The 22,773-nt window shown below is 48.4% G+C and overlaps 1 protein-coding gene across 1 annotated transcript in view; it reads right to left on the minus strand.

The window, feature by feature from the left end:
• Positions 1–204: 204 nt before the first annotated feature.
• USP24 (ubiquitin specific peptidase 24) overlaps positions 205–22,773 on the minus strand; it is a gene marked incomplete at its 5' end in the record, with an annotated part of 141,451 nt that continues 118,882 nt past the window's right edge. Inside the window, 13 exons of the mRNA XM_040470368.1 lie at positions 205–2,963; positions 5,267–5,377; positions 5,720–5,806; positions 6,433–6,508; positions 8,558–8,636; positions 9,635–9,701; positions 12,341–12,406; positions 14,293–14,406; positions 15,318–15,439; positions 16,991–17,093; positions 19,132–19,224; positions 19,897–20,013; positions 22,615–22,711. Of these exons, the coding sequence (XP_040326302.1) occupies positions 2,901–2,963; positions 5,267–5,377; positions 5,720–5,806; positions 6,433–6,508; positions 8,558–8,636; positions 9,635–9,701; positions 12,341–12,406; positions 14,293–14,406; positions 15,318–15,439; positions 16,991–17,093; positions 19,132–19,224; positions 19,897–20,013; positions 22,615–22,711 (1,195 nt within the window). The remainder of the gene's footprint in view (positions 2,964–5,266; positions 5,378–5,719; positions 5,807–6,432; positions 6,509–8,557; positions 8,637–9,634; positions 9,702–12,340; positions 12,407–14,292; positions 14,407–15,317; positions 15,440–16,990; positions 17,094–19,131; positions 19,225–19,896; positions 20,014–22,614; positions 22,712–22,773) is intronic.

The following is a 22,773-nucleotide window of genomic DNA, read 5'->3' on the forward strand; positions in this document are numbered from 1 at the left end:
AGTTTGGCAAATGAACCCTAAAATGATCAGGCTATCCAGAGGAGAGAACCACACAAGGCTCAGAAGACCCGTCACCTCTCATCGTTAAAGGGGGGGGGCCTTATTCACGTCATCAGTGCAAAGTTCCAAGAGCAACCCCGGGCCACAGGCCCAGGGCACCCCTCCCCGCACCGTGCAGAAAAAGGTCGGCGAGACTCCAACTCCACATGTTTGAAAAATTTATTTCATACCCTTAGAAGCTAAGAACTCTGCCACTCATGACCCAAATTTAGGATTACGATTCCTCCCTCGTTTACCTACTTCCTTTTGAAATTTTATAAACAAGATTTTGTACACAAGAGGTAGCAGAGGAAAATTCCAGTCTGCTTGTTCCAAGCTCAGAAGGTAACTGCACACGCCTCAATGTTAGCAGGGAGGGTGGGGGCAAGATAGGGTGAGTCCGAGGACACGATGCCCTAGGTCCTACAATTGCTTCTAGTGCCAGTGACCGTGTGAGCGCTCCAGGAGAAGTCATGGGCAAGATGCCTGCTGGGCTGCTCGTTGGTTTTCCTTCCCAGACGCCTCTACGGGGCAGAGCGGGCACCCTCCGGAGGGCCTCACGAAGGGAGCTTCTTGAGAACATACAGCATTGAGTTAGTTGTGCAATTCCTATTCGATGTGCAGACCATTTTGAAAGATTTATAAAAACATCTTCGTCCAAAAAATTGGCAGTAAAAACGACAACTCTTCCAAGGTAAGCCTGTCGTAATTGTCACTTTGTTGTACGTTAAAAAAAAAAAGTCATCAGCAGGTTTGCAGACTGCAGCCGTTGGAAATCAAGTGGTTCCCGGCAAAGAGGAAGTGATGTCCACTGCAGCGATGACACAAACAAACTTAACCAGCGCGTATGACACACAACAGTGACGGGCGATCCTGATGAAGCCTTATGGTGAGGACAGCAGGTCCTGGGGGTGGCGGGGGGTGTTGTTTCCATAGGAAATAAGGGACTAGAAGTGGCAATTTCACTCCTGAATTTGGGCTCCTGAGAGTGCAGTTGCCAGCGATGATATCCCAACACAGATCATCACCGGCATTTCAAGGTCATGTCCTACGCAATCGTTGTGTGAGGATGGGGGCGGAGAGAAGGTTGAGGGTGGGGTAGGGAAAACAGTAGGACAGGGAAGTATCCGTGTTCTCAGAATTGATTTTAAAACCTCACGTCTGAATTCCCAAGGACGGCAGAACCATAGACAATTTGCCAACTGCTTCTGACCAATTCTCCGAGGGCGCATTTCTGCTCTTAAAGGCGGCCTCCCTCTGCACAGTGTCCTTGACAATGGCCGCCACTGGCCTGCGGCGGGCTGGAGACACGGGTACTGGCTGCGGCCGGCTGCAGTCACCTCAGCGCTCAGTAGTGACGGGGCCGGGTGCCGAGGTGCACAGCAGCGAAGGGCTGTCCTGTCACGTGTCCACACAACTGGAAAGCCACCAAAAAGGCACTTTGGGGCTGGCCACACCTCTTTGACTTGGCAAATCTAACCGACAGGGGCAACCTGGCACTTCCTAAGCTTCCCTAGTTCTGTGCGCGGTGAGTTGAAAACAAGGCAGAGCACATAACTAAAGGTAAAATGTGACTCAAAATACAAAATGCACAAAATATATGAAGTACGTTGGCATATCCCTTCTCCCCTCTGGGATCCAAATCTGAAAGGAGTGAATGGTGCTAGAATTGGGAAATACCGACGAAGTGGCCAGTTGTTCAATTACTTCATGCTTATTTCTGGGAAAGTAAATCTTGTCCCGATCTTTTCACTGTTCGCTAGTCATGTTGCAGAGAAACAAGGTCTCAAATTCCTTCTCCCCGTTCAAATTACTACAACTCACAGAGCAGTGTTTCTCAACTCAAATATTTAACTTCATATACAACCAGCGCCAAAGGGTCTCGATAATTATGTTTTAAGCAAAAGCAAATGATTGCAGATCACATGATTTAAGACTACAGTTTATTCAATATGTCTCCAAGCATTAGAAAGGTGATTTTATGAAGTCAAACTCCGTAAGGTTATAATTTAAAGTGCTTTTTATTTTGCGGTTTTCAAAATTTGGGGAAAAATGCCACAACTTCCTTAGTGATTGGTATCAAAGAATGAACCCTGTACTTCTGAAGAACACTTTTTTTTTTTTTTTAATTGCTCTTTTCAACCTGAATCATATCAGAAAAATACCTTAATAAAGAGCATAATAAATTTCCCAATTTTTGATCCTGGTAACATTTCATCACGGTCCAACTTCATGCCTAGGCCTCTGATCCTGACCCGTCTGAGATTCTATACAAACAGGGAGACATATTAAATACAAAGGTCTGTGTAAACGGAGTTCCTCAACTACTATTTTACAATGGAAAGGAATTTTATTACCTATCTTTACATCATTTTAAATTGGATATTCCTATTCAATGTTACTGCAGGATTAAAAATTTGCCCCCGCCTATCTAAAGGCAGCTTGCTTTTTTTTTTTTTTTTTTAAATATAAAATCCAAAGGAACTTCTGTTGTAGCATCAAAGAGAAAGCAACGGCTTTACCCTCATTCACTCTTGTATGTTTGTGAAACGAAAAAGTCTGCCAGCGGCTTTATTTCCTAGAATTTCCACAGAACTGTGAATCCACATTTGGACTGTGCCCCGGGACAGGTGATCCGGAGGAAGGCCTCCTCCCACTGCCAAACAGCTCCTGAACCTTCTCCAGGGGCCAAGAGTGCCTTCTTTAAAAACACACGCTCCTCTGGGATCACGGCAGGCTCTCCTAGTCCGAGCTTCGGGCTCTTCTAAAGGGCTCAAGGGTGAGAACTGGATTTTGAGAGGGCGCTGAACACCCAGTGCTGGAGCTGTGACTCCTCACCGCACGCCGGGCATGCTGTTCCTCTAGGGGTCGACATCGTCCAGGTCGCTTCTCAACTCGCCAATCATCATGGGTGACTCTGAACCCTTCGAAAAAGAGAAGGAGGTTAAGTTCATGCACGGTCAAGTTAGAGAAAAGCTTCTCAACACCGAGGGACTTATTTGTGTTCGGTAATGTCCGCATTCAACAGCTTCACGTTTGATCACAGGGAAATAAAAACCTAACTGTAACAGCCTGTGTCTGACAGTTCCTGATTGTGCAAAACTCTCATTTCTATGCTCTCGTGTGGTCACTGAGCCCTCGGGTCATCATGTTCCTATACAACAATGCAGGCCGCGCTCGGGAAAGCCACGTGAACCGCTGCGTCCCCAGCACTGTGTTGCACTGCCTGCCGAAGACCAGGAAGCTTCTGGCTCACCCCTGAATTCCGTTTCTGTCACCAGCCGTGCGGCCTTCAGCCGATATGCGAACAAAGTTCTGAATGTCGGTCGTGTGTTGGGGCTGATGTGGGTGGGGGTTGGGTGGGGAACGGGCAGGCAGTCTCTGCAAAGTGACACATAAGCCGAGTGGGAGTTAGGGGTGAGTGGGGGAAGCCCCACGCAAAAGGAAAGAGGGTATCTGATCAACTCCGAGAAGGCCATCAGCATCCAGAACACAAAACATGAGAGGAGAGAGGTAGGCAGGGGCCAAACCTAGCAGGCCGGTGCTGAGGATTCTGGCTTTTATCCTAACAGCAATGGAGACCCATTGAGGGAGGGAAGAGTGATGCAGGGGCATCCTCAGAGACCAAGGACGCTCCAGTCCTTATGAGGATGGAAGAGACGCACGGGAGATGTTTAAGAGGGCAACCTGGCAGAATCGGTGAACGGACTGCAGCGTGTGAAGGAATGTCCAGAAAGACACCTGCTACCCAGGGTGCTGTTTCTAATAAGGACACCAAGGAAGGCCAGCCCTCGCTGGGGTGGGTGGAGGCATCAGGCATGTTGGCCGCGAGAGGCCTTTGAGGGAAGGAGCCGGATGGCCCCGGCTGGCACCCAGGAGAATCACAGCCATGGAGACGCAGAGAGAACAGGTGGAGGGGTTGGAGGAAAGCCAGGAGGGTGAGGCACCGTGGAGGCCCCAGGAGAGACTGTGTCCAGAGGCGAGGAGCGGCCGGCAAGGTCCCATGCTGCTGTGTGCTCCGCTACGACCAGGCCTGACAAGTGGAGGCCACCTGCCACCCCTACCTAGTGGTGAGCCAGCCACTAGGCAGGGGGTCAGCCTGGAAGAGGTCCCAGGAGGAGCAAGAAAGAAGAACTGTAAGTTCTGACAATTCTTGGAGAAGTCTGACTGTGCAAACGGGGAAAGAGGGAAGAGGAAGAGAGGGGAGAGACTCGTTTTTAGAGAACAGGCGAGAACAGGGTGTGTCAAAACACTGCTGGAAGGGACGTGCGGAGAGGGAGAGGTTCCAGGTGGGCGAGGGTGCGGGGACACGCGTGCGGGGACACATGCTCCTGGGGCCTGTGAGCCTGGCAGCCGCGAGACCTCTCGTCCCACAGCTTTGATCTTCTCTGCAAACAGAGTAGGTGACGAGGGCAACTGCTGGGTCACACCACATCACCGTGCTGGGCATCCGTGTCCCTTCTGTGAAGTCAGGGTAACAGGGACCTCAAGAGGCTGTTGTGAGAATTTGAAAGGTTAGAAAACAATGGCACACACAACATCAACAGGATTCGTTTAATGAGCCCTCTGTGCCAAGCACTGTGGCGGGACCACGGAGGAGACCGCCCTGGCGCAAGGTGATACAGGCCGAGGGAAGACGCGACGCTCGGCAGGACATTCACGGCTGCTTCATCGGTGAGCGCGCCAGCAATGTTTCATTCCTTTTTCTACCAGAGCGACCCGTATCGAAAGTGTCCTTTTTTTCTTTTTCTTTTTTTGTTTTTTTAATAAGCTTAAAATTATTCTTTGACTCCCCTGACAAGTAGGTGATTCGATGGCCCTTCCTTTCAAGGGTCCGTGTTTCTGGGGAGGCTGGTGAAAGCGACAGGCGGAGGCGGGGGGACTTGTGGCAAGCCGGCAGAGTGCGGTGAGCCAGCTGGAACGAAGGCGTCTGCGGCCCGGCTGTACGAGGACCATCTTGGAGGTGGTCACCCGGGCCAGCGCGCACTGAGCCCCAAGCACTGCGGTCCCCTCCCTGCTGCTGCTGTTCTGCCTTGTGAGCGCAGTGCCAGCAGTGCCAGCAGTGCCAGCGAGGCCCACCACCAACCCCCCCCCCCCCCCCGCCCCCGCCAGCATCGCTAGAGGACGGAGCTGGGGTCTCCTTTGGTCTTGATTACGGAAATTCTTTCTGGAAAGCTTCAGAGCGGGCGCGGTGCCCCTTCCCCTGGGCCGCGGGCCATAGCCGTACCTGTTGTAAATGCCTCTCCCCGTTCTCGTTCGCGGGACTGCTCTCCGAGCCGTTACTGCTCCCGGACTGCTCTTTCTCATTCAGCAGAGCTGTGGCATACGCCAGGGTGTCCTGTGAGAGACGTGAACACAAGAGGAGGGAGTCAGGGTGTGCGGTGCCACCAGAAAGACTCCCCGTCGCTTGACCCCCAGGGGCTACCTTCGTGGCAGCAGCCAGGGCGCCCCCCACCCCTGCGGCCCCCACCGCTTTTCCTCTGGCACAGAACTTGCCGGCCACACAAGCTGTCTCTTCACAGAAACTCCCTTCTTCGGTCCTTTCTCATTCGCCACCCACACCTCTTGTCGCTCCGAGGCTGTGGCACACGCTAAACGCACTACGATGTTTAGTGTGAAACACACTACAAATCCTACCTGTGGGATTTCAAGCCACACAAAACCAAAAGAGAGGCCTCACCTGAGCTGAAATCGTTCGCTGGAAGGTTTTTCCAGTTGATGTTTCATTAGAGACGTTACTCTGTGGAGTCCAGTAATGTTCTGACATCTGAGACGGAAAGTCAAAGACGCCATCAGAGACAAGCCCACGGGAGTCCACAATTTCCACCATTAGATATCTGAATATAAAAAGCATTAACACAGCACACAGACCCACCCAGGTCTAACACACCAGGAGATGCTTTCTTGGAGGGGTTCACGTCCCCTCGCAAGACCTCAGTGAGATCCTACATCTTACCTAATCACCTGCTCTCTTACCTATACAGTTAAGATGCTGTGTTAAGATGCAAACTTAATGTGTCATGATAGGTACCAGCTGTACCGAAAAAAGTTTGAAGTCTGACCAAACGTTGAGGCCAGTCTCCAAATGAAGAGGTATTTCCTGGTAAGAAGTGCTCTTGGGGAGCCTGGGGGGCTCAGTCGGTTGAGTGTCCGACTTCGGCTCAGGTCATGATCTCACGGTCCATGAGTTCGAGCCCCGCGTCGGGCTCTGTGCGGACAGCTCGGAGCCTGGAGCCTGTTTCAGCTTCTGTGTCTCCCTCTCTCTCTCTGCCCCTCCCCTGCTCACACTCTCTCTCTCAAAAATAAACAAACAAACAAACAAACAAACAAACAAACAAGATGTGCTCTTACTGATTCCTACGTGATAGCCAGAAAAGTTCAAAATGCAATTACCTTCTTCTGCAGCCATTGTACAGCCCAACTCCAGTGGTGGGAATTCTCCTTGAAGTATTCCTTAGCAGCAGGACACCTGGTGATTGGGGAATTCTATCAGCCAAATGCTTTCTTTGCAAATATACTTGTTTCATCCCCTTTGATTTTGATACACAAATGCTACTTTTGCTAAAGTTCAGTTGTCTTTCTAGAGTTTTTTTACTTGCTTTTGGTTCAGATACATTCATATGCTTAAACTTCAAAAGGCAAAAGAAGGTAAACGTGTAGCGAAAGGTCTCTGATCTAGGACCAGTTCATCCACTCAGTCCTATTACAATTCAAAGACGGAAACTCAAAAATAAACAAGAAAACCCCACCACACACTGTACAGCTAACTACAGAAATGATTCTCGAAAGAATCAAAGCCAGTCTTTACACTTTTGTGATGCGAGTCATAATTCCCGGAAAACCAATTTTAAAGTATGGTCCGGAGCCCCCCTCTCTCTGCAGTTTTCTTTGTCCACTTAGAAAGCTGCCCCTCAGAGTCAAAGGCAGCGCTGACGGGGATCCTGTGTGTGTGCAATGCAGGTTCCAGGAGGGACAGAGAGGCACAGATGAAGACACTGCTATGTGGACTACGTACCCGCATCAGACACACCATGAGGCCCCAACACTACCTGGAAATGCCACTTAGGCAAGTACTTCTCACGTCATGCCGCCCGTATCGAGCCTGGTCAACGAACCCACAACCGTGGCAGGATGATCTCCCTCATGTCCACAATGCTTTGTCACTGGGAAAAAGCACGTTCCCCCATTATTTCACCAGAGCTCTCATTTAATTTGTGCAGGACACTCAAATGCAGCAAGAGTAAGGCCAAGAGATTTCTTATTCTTATTCGGGTACAAATCCAAGGATGGCGACACCCATGCTGAAGAATCGGTAAAAACCTGGGGCAAGATAAATGGAGACCCAGTGGCGTGGCATAACGTGCTCTGTAGCCTCGGGTCACCACGCAGCCACTCTGGCTTTTTGTTTGCCCATGTCCTGCCCAGGGGAGCCGAAGCAGCAAACCACGACCGTTCCTTCCAACACCAACAACCTTGGTTTTCCGAGTGCCTGTCAACCGCCAAGTGGACAAAACGTGGTAGAGCCACACCGGGGAGCATTCTGGGCCTTGAAAACGGAGGGGGATTCTGGCACAGGCTACGACACGGATGAACCTTGAGCACATCACGCGAGGTGAACTCAGCCAGTCACGACAGGACAAACACTGCGGGATTCCACTTACATAAGGCACCTAGAGGAGTCAGGTTTGTAGCGAGAGAAAGTAGAAGGGGGGCTGCTGGGGCAAGAGGGAAAGGGAGAATGGGGAGTCACTGTTTAGTCGGTACGGAGTTTCAGTTTGGGAAGCTGACAAAGTTCTGGAGACGGGTGGCGGCAATGGCTGAGCAGCAACGCGAACGCACTTAACGCCGTGGACTTGTACACTGACGGGTGGCTGAAATGGTAACTTCTGTGTTGTGTGTGTTTTACCACAATTAAGCAAAAGAGAAGAGAACTGTTCCGTGAAGCCCATCGTTCTGTGAAGCCCATCGCCTGTGCTTGAGCCCTAGCTCTCACCGCAGGCACGCCGCTTAAACCGCCCACCCCACCCCGCGGGACTAGCTGTATCCAGCCGCGCGGAGTGGCTGCGAAGATTAAATGAGAGTAGGGCAAGGCACTCAGCACAGGGCCTGGGCTCCTACGTGGAGGCAGCTACAACACTGTTCTGTCTCTGGAGAGACCGGATGGAAAGCGGGGATCCAGCGCCTGACAGAGGTGGTAGTGGTGTTACGTGACCTGAAGCCATCTCAAGCCCGAGTGCGTGAACTCTGGTTAAGGTCCCCGAATCCGCCTTGATTCCTGCCTTGCCTGCACGAGCCCCGCCGGTTCAGCCTTTGGTCTTGGGTTCCGCAAGATCTGCTGCTCTTCGGACATTCCCTTCACCTCTCCTCGAGGTCACGTGAGCCGGTTTCTGAACCACCCCAGCAAGCACGCCCTGACTCAGGCTCTCTAGGAACTCCAGCGAGGCAGATTTTTTTTCCTGGCCAGACGGCTTGTAACTGAACACACCGTCTCCTCCCTGCGTTTTGAGTTGATACTTACTTTTGAGCAAGAGTCACGAGGAATTTGACACACTGGTAGCAGCGACTGCTGTCCACGTGATTACTGTGGTGCATCAGAGCTGAGTGGAGAGAACAGGAAATTGTGACAAGAAAGCAGGGCACTGCAGGCGGGTCCCGATAACACTACTCTCTTGTTCTGAACACTTACAGCCAGCTGGTCTGATCAGCAGACAGGGGACGGACTATCAGCATGGGGGCGCGGATTCGACAGGACTCCCCATAGGCTGATGGGCAGAAACACTGAATAGTATTCAAGAAACTATGTGGCGGTGGAGGTGTGACTTTTAGGAGAGCCAAAAGGAACTAAAACTTCTACTGATTATTCAACAGACCTTCGAGCTTTTCTACCCGCCATGCTACTGACAGAAGACTGGTTACAACACTTTCAGTTTGATAAATGGAAATTTGGGTATTAGTTCAGTTCAACACATACTTCCTGCTCTGCACTTTGGGGATGTAGAAGTAAATAGTACTTGGTCCCTGCCCTTGAGGAGCGCATGGTCTGGAAGTTCCAGGGAGCCTGGGTGCCGCTCAGTGGCCTTGAATGTCACGGCTTTTTAGCTTGCATTTCTTTTCTGGAATAAGAGGTCTTAAATCTCTTGCTACAGAGCAAAATCTAAAATGACTCATATTAATTGGAAATACAGGTGGGGGTGGTGGATGTTGAAGAGGACTATTTTTAGCCACACTTTCTAAGAAACAGCTCATTAAAGCCACTTTAGCCTTCTGACAAAAAATTTACAAGTAGATAAAAGAAATCTGGGTGCATTCATACCACAGGTAAAAACAAAACAACAATCCTATCTCATGAGCATGACAACGTCCTTTTCCCTCCCAGTGGCTGCGGAGCAGAATGAAAGACTTCTGACATCAGAAAGCAGCCTTTCGCTGTTGAAAAAAGTCACAGCATCGCTGACTCTTATCTGCCCCAGGAACGGGACCCCAAGGTCCCCCGCGGGGAAGAGCCCCGGGGCAGACCTGTCAGGGAGGAGGCCGGCCATAACAGGCCATCTGCCCGTCTGCTACAGACGTTTCTCAGGAAGGCCAGGCTACTCACCTAATAATCCATTTTCTGTCTCAAACACAAATTTGACTCGCTCCACCTGTATGGGATCTTCAATGACCTGTGACAGGAAGGAGACAAAGGCCGGTGAATGAAAGAAGGGACTTGTGCGATGGCACGCACTGGTGCCTTTTAAAAATAATTCTGTTCAAGAGGTTTAGTTCCTCACTTAACAAAACCCAATGCAAACAACGCGTCACTGACATGTATCTCAACAGTATCTTAAATTTTATTTTATTTGTTTATTTAAAGTACAACCTAGTCCCCAACATGGGGCTCAGACTCTTGAGACCTCAAGATCGAGTCACATGCTCTACTGAATGAGTCAGCCAGGCGCCCCTTAAATTTTAAACTAAAGATGAAAAAGTTCAGGAAGAGTTGCAGATCCATTCACTTCCTGTCTATGTGTTCTTACCAACTATATCCACAGCTGTCAATAGTAACCTAGCGGGCTCTAAGGACGTGTATTGCACGATCCCAAGGATAAGAGGTTTAGGGTCTAAACTGTCAAAACCACGTGAAAGTTTTGCTACAATACAGTCTCTCCACGCTGCATGGAGGTTTATGCCAAGCTGCAAAGGGCTGGATCTGTGTCCTGCCTGTGGCTGTCCTTCTTGTGCCTGGCGTTGAACTATGCACAGGGTAGTAGGCCAAGTGGTTTGCTGCTGAACAGACCAACAATACACCGTCCTTCTCCTGAGGGGCAACAATCTTCTGTGTTTTGTAAAAGTGCTAGGACTAAAAAGGAGGTAAACGACCAGAGAGATAGGCTTTTTATAAGTGGTATCCATGGTGTCTTTTCCTTATTCAGAAATGTTTACTGAATGCCCACCCTGTGCCAAGGCCTAAGCTAAGTCTCAGGGACCTACCAGAAACCCGGACTCTGCATCTGCTTAGCGAGCCCTGGGCTAGGCCCTTGCCGGCCCACAACCAGTCGTCAAGGTCTACTGATTGCCTCTCCCACCAAACACGTCGTGACCTGTTCCTTGCTGCCTCTACCCTGTCTCTCTGCCATTCGGACCTTGTTATTTCACACTCAGGTTACTGCCACACATGCCCGTGTGGTTTTCCAATTCCAACCCTGCTTCCTTCTTCGGTCAGTCCTTCAAAACAAGTGCCAGGGGAACCTTTCTAAGACCTAAGTCAGGTCCCATCACTCCCCTGTTAAAGCCTTCCCATGATGCCCAACAGTGATGGCAGGGGTTGCAAAGTGAAATGTCTACACAGGCCAGGACAGCAGGAAATGAACCAAGAGGGCTAGGAATGACAATAAGGAGCAGTGAGGACAGAAGCGGGGCAAGCTGCTAACTGCTCTGGGTGACTGGGGCGTCCAGGAAATGGGGCCAGTGTGTCACATGACCTGGTTTGTCAAGACAGGCCAGAACCCAGAAATGACAAAACAAAACAACTCTGGGTCAAATACAATAGGCATGTAGGCAGAACCTGGCTACCAGTGTGCAACCACAGGCCTACAGGAAAAAAAGCCCACATGCGTTGGTACCCGGAGCCTTTCACGATTTGGTCTGGGCTTTGTTCCCCAAGCCCTACTCCATTCCCTCTCCTCCTGCTGAAGCCACTTCCTTACGGGCCCTGCAAACGAGCTGGTGGAGAGCACGGGCTCTGGGGCCGGTCGCCTGGCTCAGATCCTGACTCTGTCCCTTCCACTCAAGGGTGGCCTTGGGCAAATCCCTCCACATTGCTGAGGTGCAGTTTCTACCAACAATGGACTTCACTGCTTACAGCTGAGTTCTCCCCTGCCTCTCCTCCGTATCCAGAATTGGAATGCATCCTACGGTGGATTACATTCCCGTTTCGTGGCTTGTAAGCAGGAATTTTAGTAGCATGTGGGCAATCAGCGGGGTCTTAGATGTGAATGAACTGTAGAGCAGCAATTTACGTGACGGTTAACCTGAGGTCTGAAGGAGACGGCATCTGTGCTCGGCACAGTCCCCCGGCCACCACTTCCTTGCTCTCTGCACTGTCACTGCCTATACTTGGCGGGCTCCCTCGCTCCACTGTGAGTTCCCACGAAGTAGTTTCCTTACCACTAGCCTCCCAGTCAGTAATGACAGAAACATGACTGCGGTAAAGAGGACCCACTAAGTGCGGGCCAAGCGAGTACAAGACAATACAAGGACACGAACTTTCTGTTTGCAAACACAAGCTGACTAGAACAAGCTATTTTCTTTTTTTTAATTTTAGAAAGAGAGTGTGAGTGGAGGAAGGAGGGAGAGGAGGGAGGCAGGGAGGGAGAGAGGAGCAGGGGGAGAGAGAGAGAGAGAGAATCTTTAAAAAAAAATTTTTTTTAACATCTATTTATTTTTGAGAGAGACAGAGAGAGAGCTTGAGCAGGGGAGGGGCAGAGAGAGAGGGAGACACAGGATCTGAAGCAGGCTGCAGGCTCTGAGCTGTCAGCACAGAGCCCGACGTGGGGCTCGAATTCACGGACCGTGAGATCACGGCCTGAGCCGAAGTCAGATGCCCAACTGACTGAGCCACCCAGGCGTCCTGCGAGAGAGAGTTTCTTAGGCAGATTCCACATTCAGCGCAGAGCCTGACACGGGGCTCGATCTCACAACCGTTGAGACCACGACCTGAGCTGAAATCAAGAGTTGGACGGACAACCGATGGAGCCACCCAAGCGCCCTGACCGGTAACCCTAGTGAACAGCACAGGAGAATCAGAACGTTTTTCACTTACCAGTATCTCATGGAGGAGCTGGAACGTGTTCTTCAACTCATGGGGTGGAGCCGTTTCTAGTTGGTTCTGAAAAATTTTTTAGAAGCACAAAAATTCCAGTGAGTCTTCAGTGGAAAGCTCATCAGAGTGGCAAAAGCAACAGGGCTGGACTCCAGTTCTAAATCCACCACTGTCGGCTCGACCCTGGGCCAGCTGTCCTCTCTGGGCTAAGCCTGGGACTAAAGCAGTCTCTACGGACTGTAACACTGCGAGACTAGGATACCGCACTACGCAATTAGGAAGGACAGAGGAAGAAAGGCAGAGAGGAAAAGAGAATTTTAAGCAAACAGGCCCAAATTTCTGTTTCTATTTCATTCACACATAACCTACTCTGTTTTCCAGAACACACGCTCTGGGGTAAGGATGCTATGAGTGATATATGTGAGAAAGGTCAGCTTACGGAATAGAAAACTCGCCAAGGCACACTAGGTGAGGGGATCACGGTTCGTAAAACTCACGCTCCGCTGGGCGCCTTACCGGCCTCACGCATGTGGACCGTGGGGAAGGACACTGCGTTACAACACTGCCCTTCAAGGTGCCAGGTCCGGTACTGAGGGGGCATTCCGTGTGTCACACTCTGTTAAGTCATACTTCCCTCCCACTTAACAGAGGAGGAAACTGCCTGAGGCCGTATAATTAGTAAAGGGTAAGAGGAACTCAATCACCTCTGACACAGGTCTCCACAGAAAAGGCTCAGGGCAAACACATTTTGGGAACAGTCTGAACACACAATCCACCGCTCCCCTGCCACTTCTTAACCCTACAGGTGTCACTATTACAAATCCTGGTGCAGATAAGAAGGTAAGAAGGGGTGGCCGAGATTCTGTGAGCAGAAACCAATATATACGGTAACGATTCACAAAAAGAGGCCTGAAAGGACACGGCGAAGGAGACAGGACTGATCCCTGAGGTAGGATGGAGAGGGGACACGGTTGCTTGGTGGACTTTGGCCTTATCACATGTCTTAATTTTTCACAAAGAAAACGCAGGCGTGCATTATCCGTATAATTAAAAAAATTCAAGATTAAAAACTAAGAAAAATATGTGCTGGCTTCAAGGTTTTTCTAGTAATTCCCAGAAAGGCAGTACGCACTATGGCTGAGAGCACAGCCCTGGAGCCAGACTGCCGACGTTCAGATTCCCACTTTGCCACTTACTAGCTACGGGCCACCGGGCAAGTTACTTACTCTGTGCCTCAGTTTCCTCAACTGTAAAATGGTAACAGTTGTAGTATTTACATCATAGGACCACTTGAGAGTTCCATGTGTAAATGGCTGGAACAGCACGTGGTGCCCAGTTAAGTGCAACGTCTGGAAGAGTCCAGTACCGATCAGAGCTTCCTAATGAGTTACGTCACTTCTTCAGGAGGCAAGAAAAACCTACTTTTGATTTTTAAAATGTTGCCTGGTGAAAAGGACCTGGAATTGGAAACCCATCTTACACAGTAACGGTCACCACTGCATATGATTAACTATGAAGTTCATTCTAAGTACTTAACAACTGAGCCCAAGGCAAACGTGCATCGCCAGGAAGGGAACGGCTAAGTAAATGATGGTAGACGAGAGGATGAAAGGGCCTTGAAGGTAACTTCATAACGCGGGAAAATACTTATAACATCAGGTGAAAAAGGGACACAAAGTCATAAAGACGGTAAAATTCCAATTACGGTAAAATACACGCACAGAAAATAAAAGGGAAACCTAAGAGAAGGTTCGTGGTGATTATCAGTGAATGGAAAGACTCTGGGTTCTTTTTAGTCTTTAGTTTTTAAAAAGGGGCCTACAGTAGGTTTCTGATTAGAAACAGCAACTAAGTCGCTGAAAGCGGCATCTTTCCTGGGAGCAAAGGCGCCCTTCCCTACAGTCTCGGCGGCAGGCCCCCAGCCCGCGCCGGCTCTCTCGCGGAGACCCTACCTTGATGAAGTGCAGCATGGTGAAGGAGAAGTGCTCGTTACAGAAGCAGCAGTACACGACCATCTCGATGAGCGCCAGGAGCGAGCCCGTCAGCTCTCGCAAAGCAAACATCACCTAGCGGGAGGGTATGAAAGGAGGAAACTTTCTCAGGGCAGGGTTAATTGTCGATATGTTGTTTCTGACTCATAGACATACTCAGGGTCAAGCTCTTCAACATCACCTCACAACAGGCTTTCTTAACTGCCAGAGGCCTAAGACGGTCTGGAAAAAAAAAAATCTGTGCAAATGTGCACACCTTCTTTCCCTAGGGGAGTCGCGTCCATCGGATATTCAAAGATAAATGCCCCAAATGCACCACCACCGCCAGCACTAAATTAAGAGTCACTGACAGATCCCTAAAGTAAACAATGTTAAGCTAAAGAAACCAAAAGATACAGAGTACAGCACCGTTGACATGATTAAACCACCAGTATGATACACGGCTCACAGATTTACACATGTAAATCAAGTTTCGGAAGAGGGTCTGGCAGGTTAAATTCTTAGCAGTAGGTAGCCCTGGGCGGAAGGGGAAGGACGCCAGCTGCAGGTCGGCCACACGGCATGTGACACGATGAAGGGCTGGGAGCAGCCCACTCCCACAGTCCTGAGATTTACCAAAAGCGTGTGCTCCAGAGCCGTATGGAGTCCCCCACACAGAAGACTGGGAACAAAACCTTTAGATAATAAACTGAGTAACTGATGGCGTCGTTCACTTCCTCCTGAGACCCGGGCGGGGCAGGGGGGAAATTAGCTGGGCTGGACCCAGAGGTCCAGTCCTCGCTTGCAGAGAGGACTGATAAAAGTTTTCTTCAGCAGATCATTTCTTTCTGAAATATGCCCAGGAAGAAAAATTGACTTGAAAGAATCTTTTCTTCTCTTAACAGTACTCTCCTTCGTTGGAGCGACATGCAAAATATCACAAAGGGCATGTTTCCGCAAAGAGAAAATAACGAAAAAGAAAATGTTCCAGAAGATCAAGAACTTACCTCTAACAGGTAAGGCTTCCCTTCAGACAAGAACAGCAAGGCTTCTACTTCCTCATGGAGGGGCAGCAGAGGGCCGGAGGGGGCGATGCTAATAGGTGGCCGTTGTTTAAATACACCAGGAGCTTTAGGGGACCAAAAAAAGCAAACCCGTCTCAATCGATGTTATCTTACAAGGCAGGCAATCTACAAGGTGAAGCGATGCTCTTGAGATTCATATACGCAACTGCTCAGTACTTACGGCCTGTTCCCTCACAGTCTGGTGGGGAAGCCGGGCATGCAGATAGGACAAAATGTTTACCTACTTCTCACAGCGTGTGCCTGTGCCTAAGTTGTCAGAGCGACTACTTACATCTCCAGACTCCTAGTGACCCCACCCAAGACAATCTTTCAAAGAAGTAAAATGTAAATGGTATATGAAACAAAATGCTCAAATGCCCTCTGAAGGGACACTGGACGAGACATTAGCTGCTCAAACAAGTGCCCTCTAATAATGGCCAACACCACCGATGCTAAGCAGAATCACCCCACGTGGAAGGGGTGAGTTGCCCCACGTGCTAGAAAACAAGGACTCACACTCTGACTTTCTTTTACAAACCTGTCTGAGCTCACAGATTAGGCAGCCTTGTCTTTTTAGGTGTATGAGTCAGAGTAAAGGAAACAAACTACCCCACAACCATCTGAGCGCTCCCCAGTGGTCCTCCGGAGTCAGGAAGCATTTCCAGATCAGGACTTCTATCAGATCTTCCTGGTCAGATGACAGGGACACCTACTACACCTGCTGGTGATCAGAGGCTTGCCGCTCACATACCCACCCCTGTGCCACTTCCCAGCTGAGGCCTGTGTAAGCTCCGAGGCCTGCCCGTGCTCTGGTTCCCCGTCTGTGAAAGGGGACTATCCCTCACAGGTTTGCTGAGGGGATTTCACACGTACAGAGCACACAGCACACAGAAAACACTGAATACTTTCCAGCTGCCCTCTTGTATTACTATCGTCACTGCTGTTGGTGCTGTCCTGACAAGGCCCGGGCACAGTATAAAAACGTGGTGCGCACACAGTTTAGGACACTGGATTATGCACAGAGGCGACTTGTGTCTCAGCTGTGCTAAATGAGGACAGACTAGTGGTTCTGGGGGACAAAGCGGGAAAGGTACCAACTGTTGCCTCTTATATCCAAACACATGTCCACGACATAATTCTCGTCTGAATCGTCTTCGGTTTTACAAAGTACTTTAACATTTTATCTCATTAATCCTCATTATACCTGGGGAGTTATGCTTTTAATATTTCCATTTTGTATCTAGGATCAGAAAGGTCAAGTTCACACAGCTAGGAGACTGCAACCCACACTTGGCTATTTTCCCCACTAGATTAGCTGGGCCAATTATAGTGATGAATGTAATGAGTGAACTCTGAATTAGCCTCTAATCCTAGAGTATTGTTAAAAAATATTTGTATACCCCTCCCCACCAAATAAATGACTTTCTCTTGTGACAAAGTAATAAGGTGAAATTTAACATGCATTAACACAAAAAAATTTAAGTGTTCCTCAAATATCAAATAGCCAAACGAGAATAATATTCATTTAATTGCTAACATTATTAGTCTCAGTGCATTACTGACAAATTCACTCTGCCTTCTTTCTTCTGCTGTATCAAGGATATATTAAGGCTCACCAACGTTCCTTTGGGAAGAGACATCTGAATGCAAAACAAGTAACGCCACTATATTGTGAAGATTCCCAAATTCTCGTGCTTGTGCTGAACTCCACCGACGTATCTGTCGACAGTGAAAACAGACTGAGCGTCACTGTGTGGGTTAGAAGTACCATGAAAAAGAAGGGAAAGGACAGGCTGGTTCATGATGTTTTGAGCCACAAGTCTTTCTCCGTGTCTGACGGAAGAAGTCAAAGCATAAAAAAAGTCATGGGTTTTAAGCCAGCCTGTATTTCTTTTTCCTGTCGACATACTGTGCTCTGAAACAGTTCCATTTACGTCGTGAAGTCAGGTATTGCACGCTTCTCGAGTGCTGGGTAATTTTCCTACACCTGAGTTTGATGGGGAAAACCCAGGAGGCTGGAGAACCGGACCCATGGCCCTCCTGTGCCATGCACCGCGCTTGCTGGACGGGGGCAAGTTCTCTGCCGTAACGGCACCTGGCCTCTTTGTGGAACAGCAGAGACAACATACCCGTCCGCGTCGTGGTTGTGAGGGTCACATGAAACACTAAAAGAGAAAATGTTTTCCTGGAGGGGCTGGGGGTGAGGGGATGGGCTAAATGGGTAAGGGGCCTGAAGGAAGACCCTGGGATGAGCACTGGGTGTTATACGTGAGGGATGAGGCACTGGAATCTACCCCTGAGATCATTATTGCACTATATGCTAACGCACTTGGATGGAGATTAAAAAAAAAAAAAAAATACAGAAATGAAAACCAGAAAAAAAAAAAGAAAACGTTTTCAATATTATATGTGCTCCATAGAGGCAAAACAATACGAATTCTGTAACACTATTGATTAAATTAAACCTTATTTAAATCACAGTCAGTATCAATTAATCGTCAGGGTCAGCGGAGTCTGAGAGGATGCAGCGCGAAGTATAACAAGCCACTGTAAATTTCAACATGATATCAGCCCACGGAACACGCTGTGGAGGCAGCACTCATTTTTGATACTGGAGAGAGCAACTGGCGGCACAACAGGCGGCCGAGAGGAGGCCTGGCCCGCAAGTCTGTGTCCTCTCACAGAGAAAGGAACGCGCTCCTACGTGATGCGTTACACAGCAGGGAAAGCAGAGCTGGGTCTGAATCTCTGCCCCACAACGCTGTAGCTCTGTGGCCTGACATGACTCGCTGACGTTCTCTGAGCCTTGATTCTTGCTTGAGAATGGGGGGCGGGGAGGGGAATGCTTATTTTACTGACCCGTATCAGAGATACAGTGTGTAAAGTAACTAGTGTGCCTGGCACATAATAAACGTTCCGTAACTAGTGTTCATCGTGAGTGCACGTTCACATGTTTCACAGTTAAGTCTATCAAACAGAAGAAATACAATAATGGGAGAAACACAGCAATATAGAGACTCCACGCAGAAGAGTCCTTTTTTTTTTTTAATTTTTTTTTTTTAATATTTATTCATTTTTGAGAGACAGAGTGTGAGTGGGGGAGGAACAGAGAGCGAGACACAGAATCCAAAGCAGTCTCCAGGCTTCGAGCTGTCAGCACGGAGCCCGACGCGGGGCTTGAACTCACGGACCGAGAGCTCATGACCTGAGCCAGAGTCGGACACTCAACCGACTGAGCTACCCAGGTGCCCCAGGAGAGTCCTCTTTTGCTGGAACTAGCCTGACTTGTCGCAACTTCCCTTTCATGGTCCGTGAGCAATATATCCACAGCATCACTCAGTGCATCACCGTTCAACTTCCCGTTTGAACTCTGCCCTTGTGACCAGCACCCCACTTACAACCTCCACCAGAACGGCCTTGCTCACAGTCCCAGGTGGCAAGCGGAGGTCCCAATGCCACTGTTTCTTAAAGGCTTTTGAAACCCCCGGGCAGAGCCCATCTTTCCTCCTAGGACACTTTTTGACGGATATTCTAGTCAGTCATCTCCATGAGTTATTATCAGACTAATTATCTATGAGGAGACTATTAACTTTGAGGAGGCCGTAAAAACAAGTGAACTCCAAAGAATTTTAAAGGCTACATAGTGCTAGTATCTGGACTCTTATGAAATGAAAAATATATTCATCACCTACAAAGAGAGACAACGTGGTGACAAAACCATGGGCATTGCACTGGGCCACAAAGTAGAGGGCGTTACCTGATTGTTTTGCCGGTTGGCCCCGAGGAGAAAGCTGGTCATGTGTCGCAGAGCTGAGTGCCTCAGAAGAAGATCCCCAGCCCGAATACCTTGCTGTCACAAGATATCAAGAATGACAAGTTATACATCTCTCTAGATAAAAATCTGTATTAAAAACACAGTTAAACAAGAAGTTTTAAGGGGTCAGTAAGGTTTTTGTTTTTTGTTTTTAACATTTACTTATTTTTGAGAGAGAGCGCATGAGCAGGGGAGGCGCAAAGAGAGACAGAGACACAGAATCTGAAGCAGGCTCCAGGCTCCGAGCTGTCAGCACAGAGCCCGACGCGGGGCTCGAACTCATGAACCGTGAGATCAAGAGCTGAGCCGAGGTCGGACGCTTAACGGACTGAGCCACCCAGGCGCCCCGGGGGTAAGTTTTTAAATGCCATGATTTACATACAGAAGATATGGTTAAAAATGTAATTTAAAAACCTCCTGAGTTTCAACAACTTCACGTTGCTTCACAATGGCTGCCAGACATGCGAGGAGGCACTAGTTTTCAAGCAGACCCCCTGCTATCAACGAGTAACTGTATCTACCTGTATCAGAATTCTGGCAAGTAACAGAATCCACAAATAAAGATTTTTAAGAAGCAACACTCATAAAACCCTACATTTAGATCCAATATTGACCCGTTTAAATTTTTCCCATGTATAAAAAGTCCCTTGAGACTAAAAATCTGCTAAATAAAGAAAAGATATTAGAAGAAAAAAAAAAATCACTTACCTTTTGTACAAAAGTGTTGAATAGGAAAAAGTACTGAGCACAGTTTTTACAGTTTTCTGGGACATCCTTATCCAACAGAGCAAGTAGGACCTCCAGTAACTGATGAAGGCTTTTTAACTGGTTGAGGAAAGACGAAATCACGTAAAGAAAAAGAATAGAAGACAGACGTTTGTAATGGAATTAATCCGAAGTAAATCACCGCAAGAACAAAAGGAAGTCTGATTGATACAATCCAGTCTCAGATTCAGATGGATTTATGCTTTGGAGAGCAAAAACGGATCATCACTTTTATCCTCCAGGGGAAGACTGGTGCTGTAGAAACAATTAGGAGGAAAGCCTAGTCTTGTTTTCTCCATTGAAGATTCAAGGGCAGGACTCATTGGCCTAATGGTCACGTTTTTTGCAGAGCCAATTTCTCTCTGTCTCTTAAAAGAAAAGTGGGGAGGGGAGGTTTAAGAGGAAACATTTCTGAATCCCTCCCTCCACTATGCTACGTCTTCACATAATCACAGATGCCAAGAATAAAAAACACAGACACAGGCATAGGGGCCAGAAATCAAGCCAATGGAGCAAATGGAGAGCAACAGCCTGACAGAATGACAACGGTAATATCAACTCAACTGTGAACTTACTTGAGAGCCCGCGGACGCCTCATGGAAAGCTTTGAAAAACATTTTATTTGTTTAGAAACCATTTTGGTAATCACATTGCTTCTTCTTTCCCTCCCACCCCAACTGGTTTTGGACAAGTCCCTAGAAATCCATCTGTGACTGGAGAATTAAGACCAGCTCACTACTCCTGTTAGCTCCTCTCCCCTGAAGATGGTGTTCACAGGCTTCTGAAATATTCCCACCCATCCTGTCACACTCGTCATAAATACAGTAAAACCTACCATTGATATAGCACTTCGTTTTCAAAGTACTTTACATTATAAGGTGGGTGGCCAGAGGCACCATTTCCGTTATGGGGGGGGGAAATACGCATAAAATACATCAGCTGGGTGTCAAACAGAATTCACCGAGGCAATGGCTCCCGTGCTTACGTCCTCCACCACTCGCTTCCCTTTCTACCACCTGTAGTCCTGCCTCTAGAGGTTGGTGGACTACTTACTACGCCGTAGCCTGACCCCATCTGGAGGGAGACTGCACTAATTCTGCGTTTGTCCTCTGTTTGGGTTGGTACACGGGAGGAAGGAGGACAGTGAGAAGGCCCTTACATTAAGTATCGCAGAAGAGCTCCGTGAGGGTATTTCAGGGCAATGGTATTCGAACTGTCCTAAGCGGCTCCCAATGACTGATGTTATATACTCTGCATCCAGGTAAGGTGAGGTCTGAAAAATGGTCCTGCTGTTTAAGCTGACTGAAAACCAGTGCCTTAGAGTAAACCTTAGCTTCCTTGGAATTCCTGGAATTGAGCCGTGGTCTTCTTCTAGGTCTTCCCTAAAGGGCCTATGTGACCTCCTTGTTCACTCTGGGCTGAGCAAAGCTCCTTAGGTTGTCTGGTCTAACGATGAACTTCGGGTCAGGCAATGTTGAAGGAGCTAAGTACTGTAACTGGATTAGCATCTTTCTTCAAGGACTTGGGGGCACCTGGGTGGCTCAGTCGGTTAAGTGACTTCAGCTCAGGTCATGATCTCGTGGTTTGTGGGTTCGAGCCCCACATCGGGCTCCGAGCTGACACTGTAGAGCCTGTTTGGGATTCTCTCTCTCTCTCTCTCTCTCTCTCTCTGTCTGCCCCTTCCCCACTTGCACTCTTTCTCTCAAAATAAATAAACTCAAAAAAATTTTTTTTAAATAAAAACAATAAAAACAAAAGGACTTGCTCAAGGTGGAACAGCAAAGCCAACGTCGAAATCTGAAGCAGCAACTCCTAGAATTTGCATTTAGTTCATTGAGACACATTGCCTCCAGCCAATGTCTATAAGGAGCCAATCAGATCTGAAAACAACATTTTTCAAAGTTTTCCATGTGGTGTCAGCTGTTTGAAACAGCAAACTTGGGAAGAAGTGCTATATTTGCTAGGACTTAATAACAGATTGAATAATAATCAGACTTACAGTATATGTCATTTATTTCCCTAAGACTTAAAACTTAGGGGGATATCTGAAATTTGAGGACAGTCCTAAATACCACGGTTTAGTTTAGCACGTGTGGAACTGTGAACCAGAAAATATGTTGCAGAAACACAATCAGGAAGAAGAAATCCAGAAGAACAGGAGCAAAGATTAGGAGTAATGGAGACCAATGAAGAAACCATCTTGGCTGCTGCTCCTTCCTAGACGGACGGCACTATTTGGTTTGGCCGCCAACCGCAGGTTTGGATCATGGAAACAGCTTGTTAGGAAAGAGACAAAGCCAAGTGCGGCTCAAAACGTCTGTGGGTCTAGACTAGAGTCTCAAGACTCAGGTTAGTCTCAGTTCAGTGAAACTGAACAGAGTCTTGAGCGAAGACTCTGAAAAAGGAGTGCTCTAGAGAGAAAAGCCTGAAGCAGACCAGAGCAGACCCAAATTCCTAGCCTATCCTGACTTCTGGGGTACGAGGAGGCAAGGACAGTGTGCCTTCTACCCTGGCATTTATCAGAAAGGCAGACTGCGGGAGGTGCATTCTCTAAGGCAGAATTACCAGACTCCAACCCTGGGCTCTCTTTCTTGTTACGTGCAATTTAAGACACTTGGTAGAAACAGAAAGTAGACGTAACGTTTAAGAAATGAGACCGACCTTATCCTGATAAAACAAGGCACTGTCTAGGGTTTTCTCCAGAACGGTGGCCACGGCAACTCGTACTTCTCGCACGCTGCACTCCAGCAAGAAAATCCTAAAACACACGGAGAAAAGGTGCGTGCTGAGAAGGCAGAAGGAACTTCTAGAACTTCACCT

This window comes from Herpailurus yagouaroundi, unplaced genomic scaffold (assembly GCF_014898765.1).
Source record: "Herpailurus yagouaroundi ecotype Mexico unplaced genomic scaffold, PumYag 77, whole genome shotgun sequence".
In the NCBI taxonomy this organism is placed as follows: domain Eukaryota; kingdom Metazoa; phylum Chordata; class Mammalia; order Carnivora; family Felidae; genus Herpailurus; species Herpailurus yagouaroundi.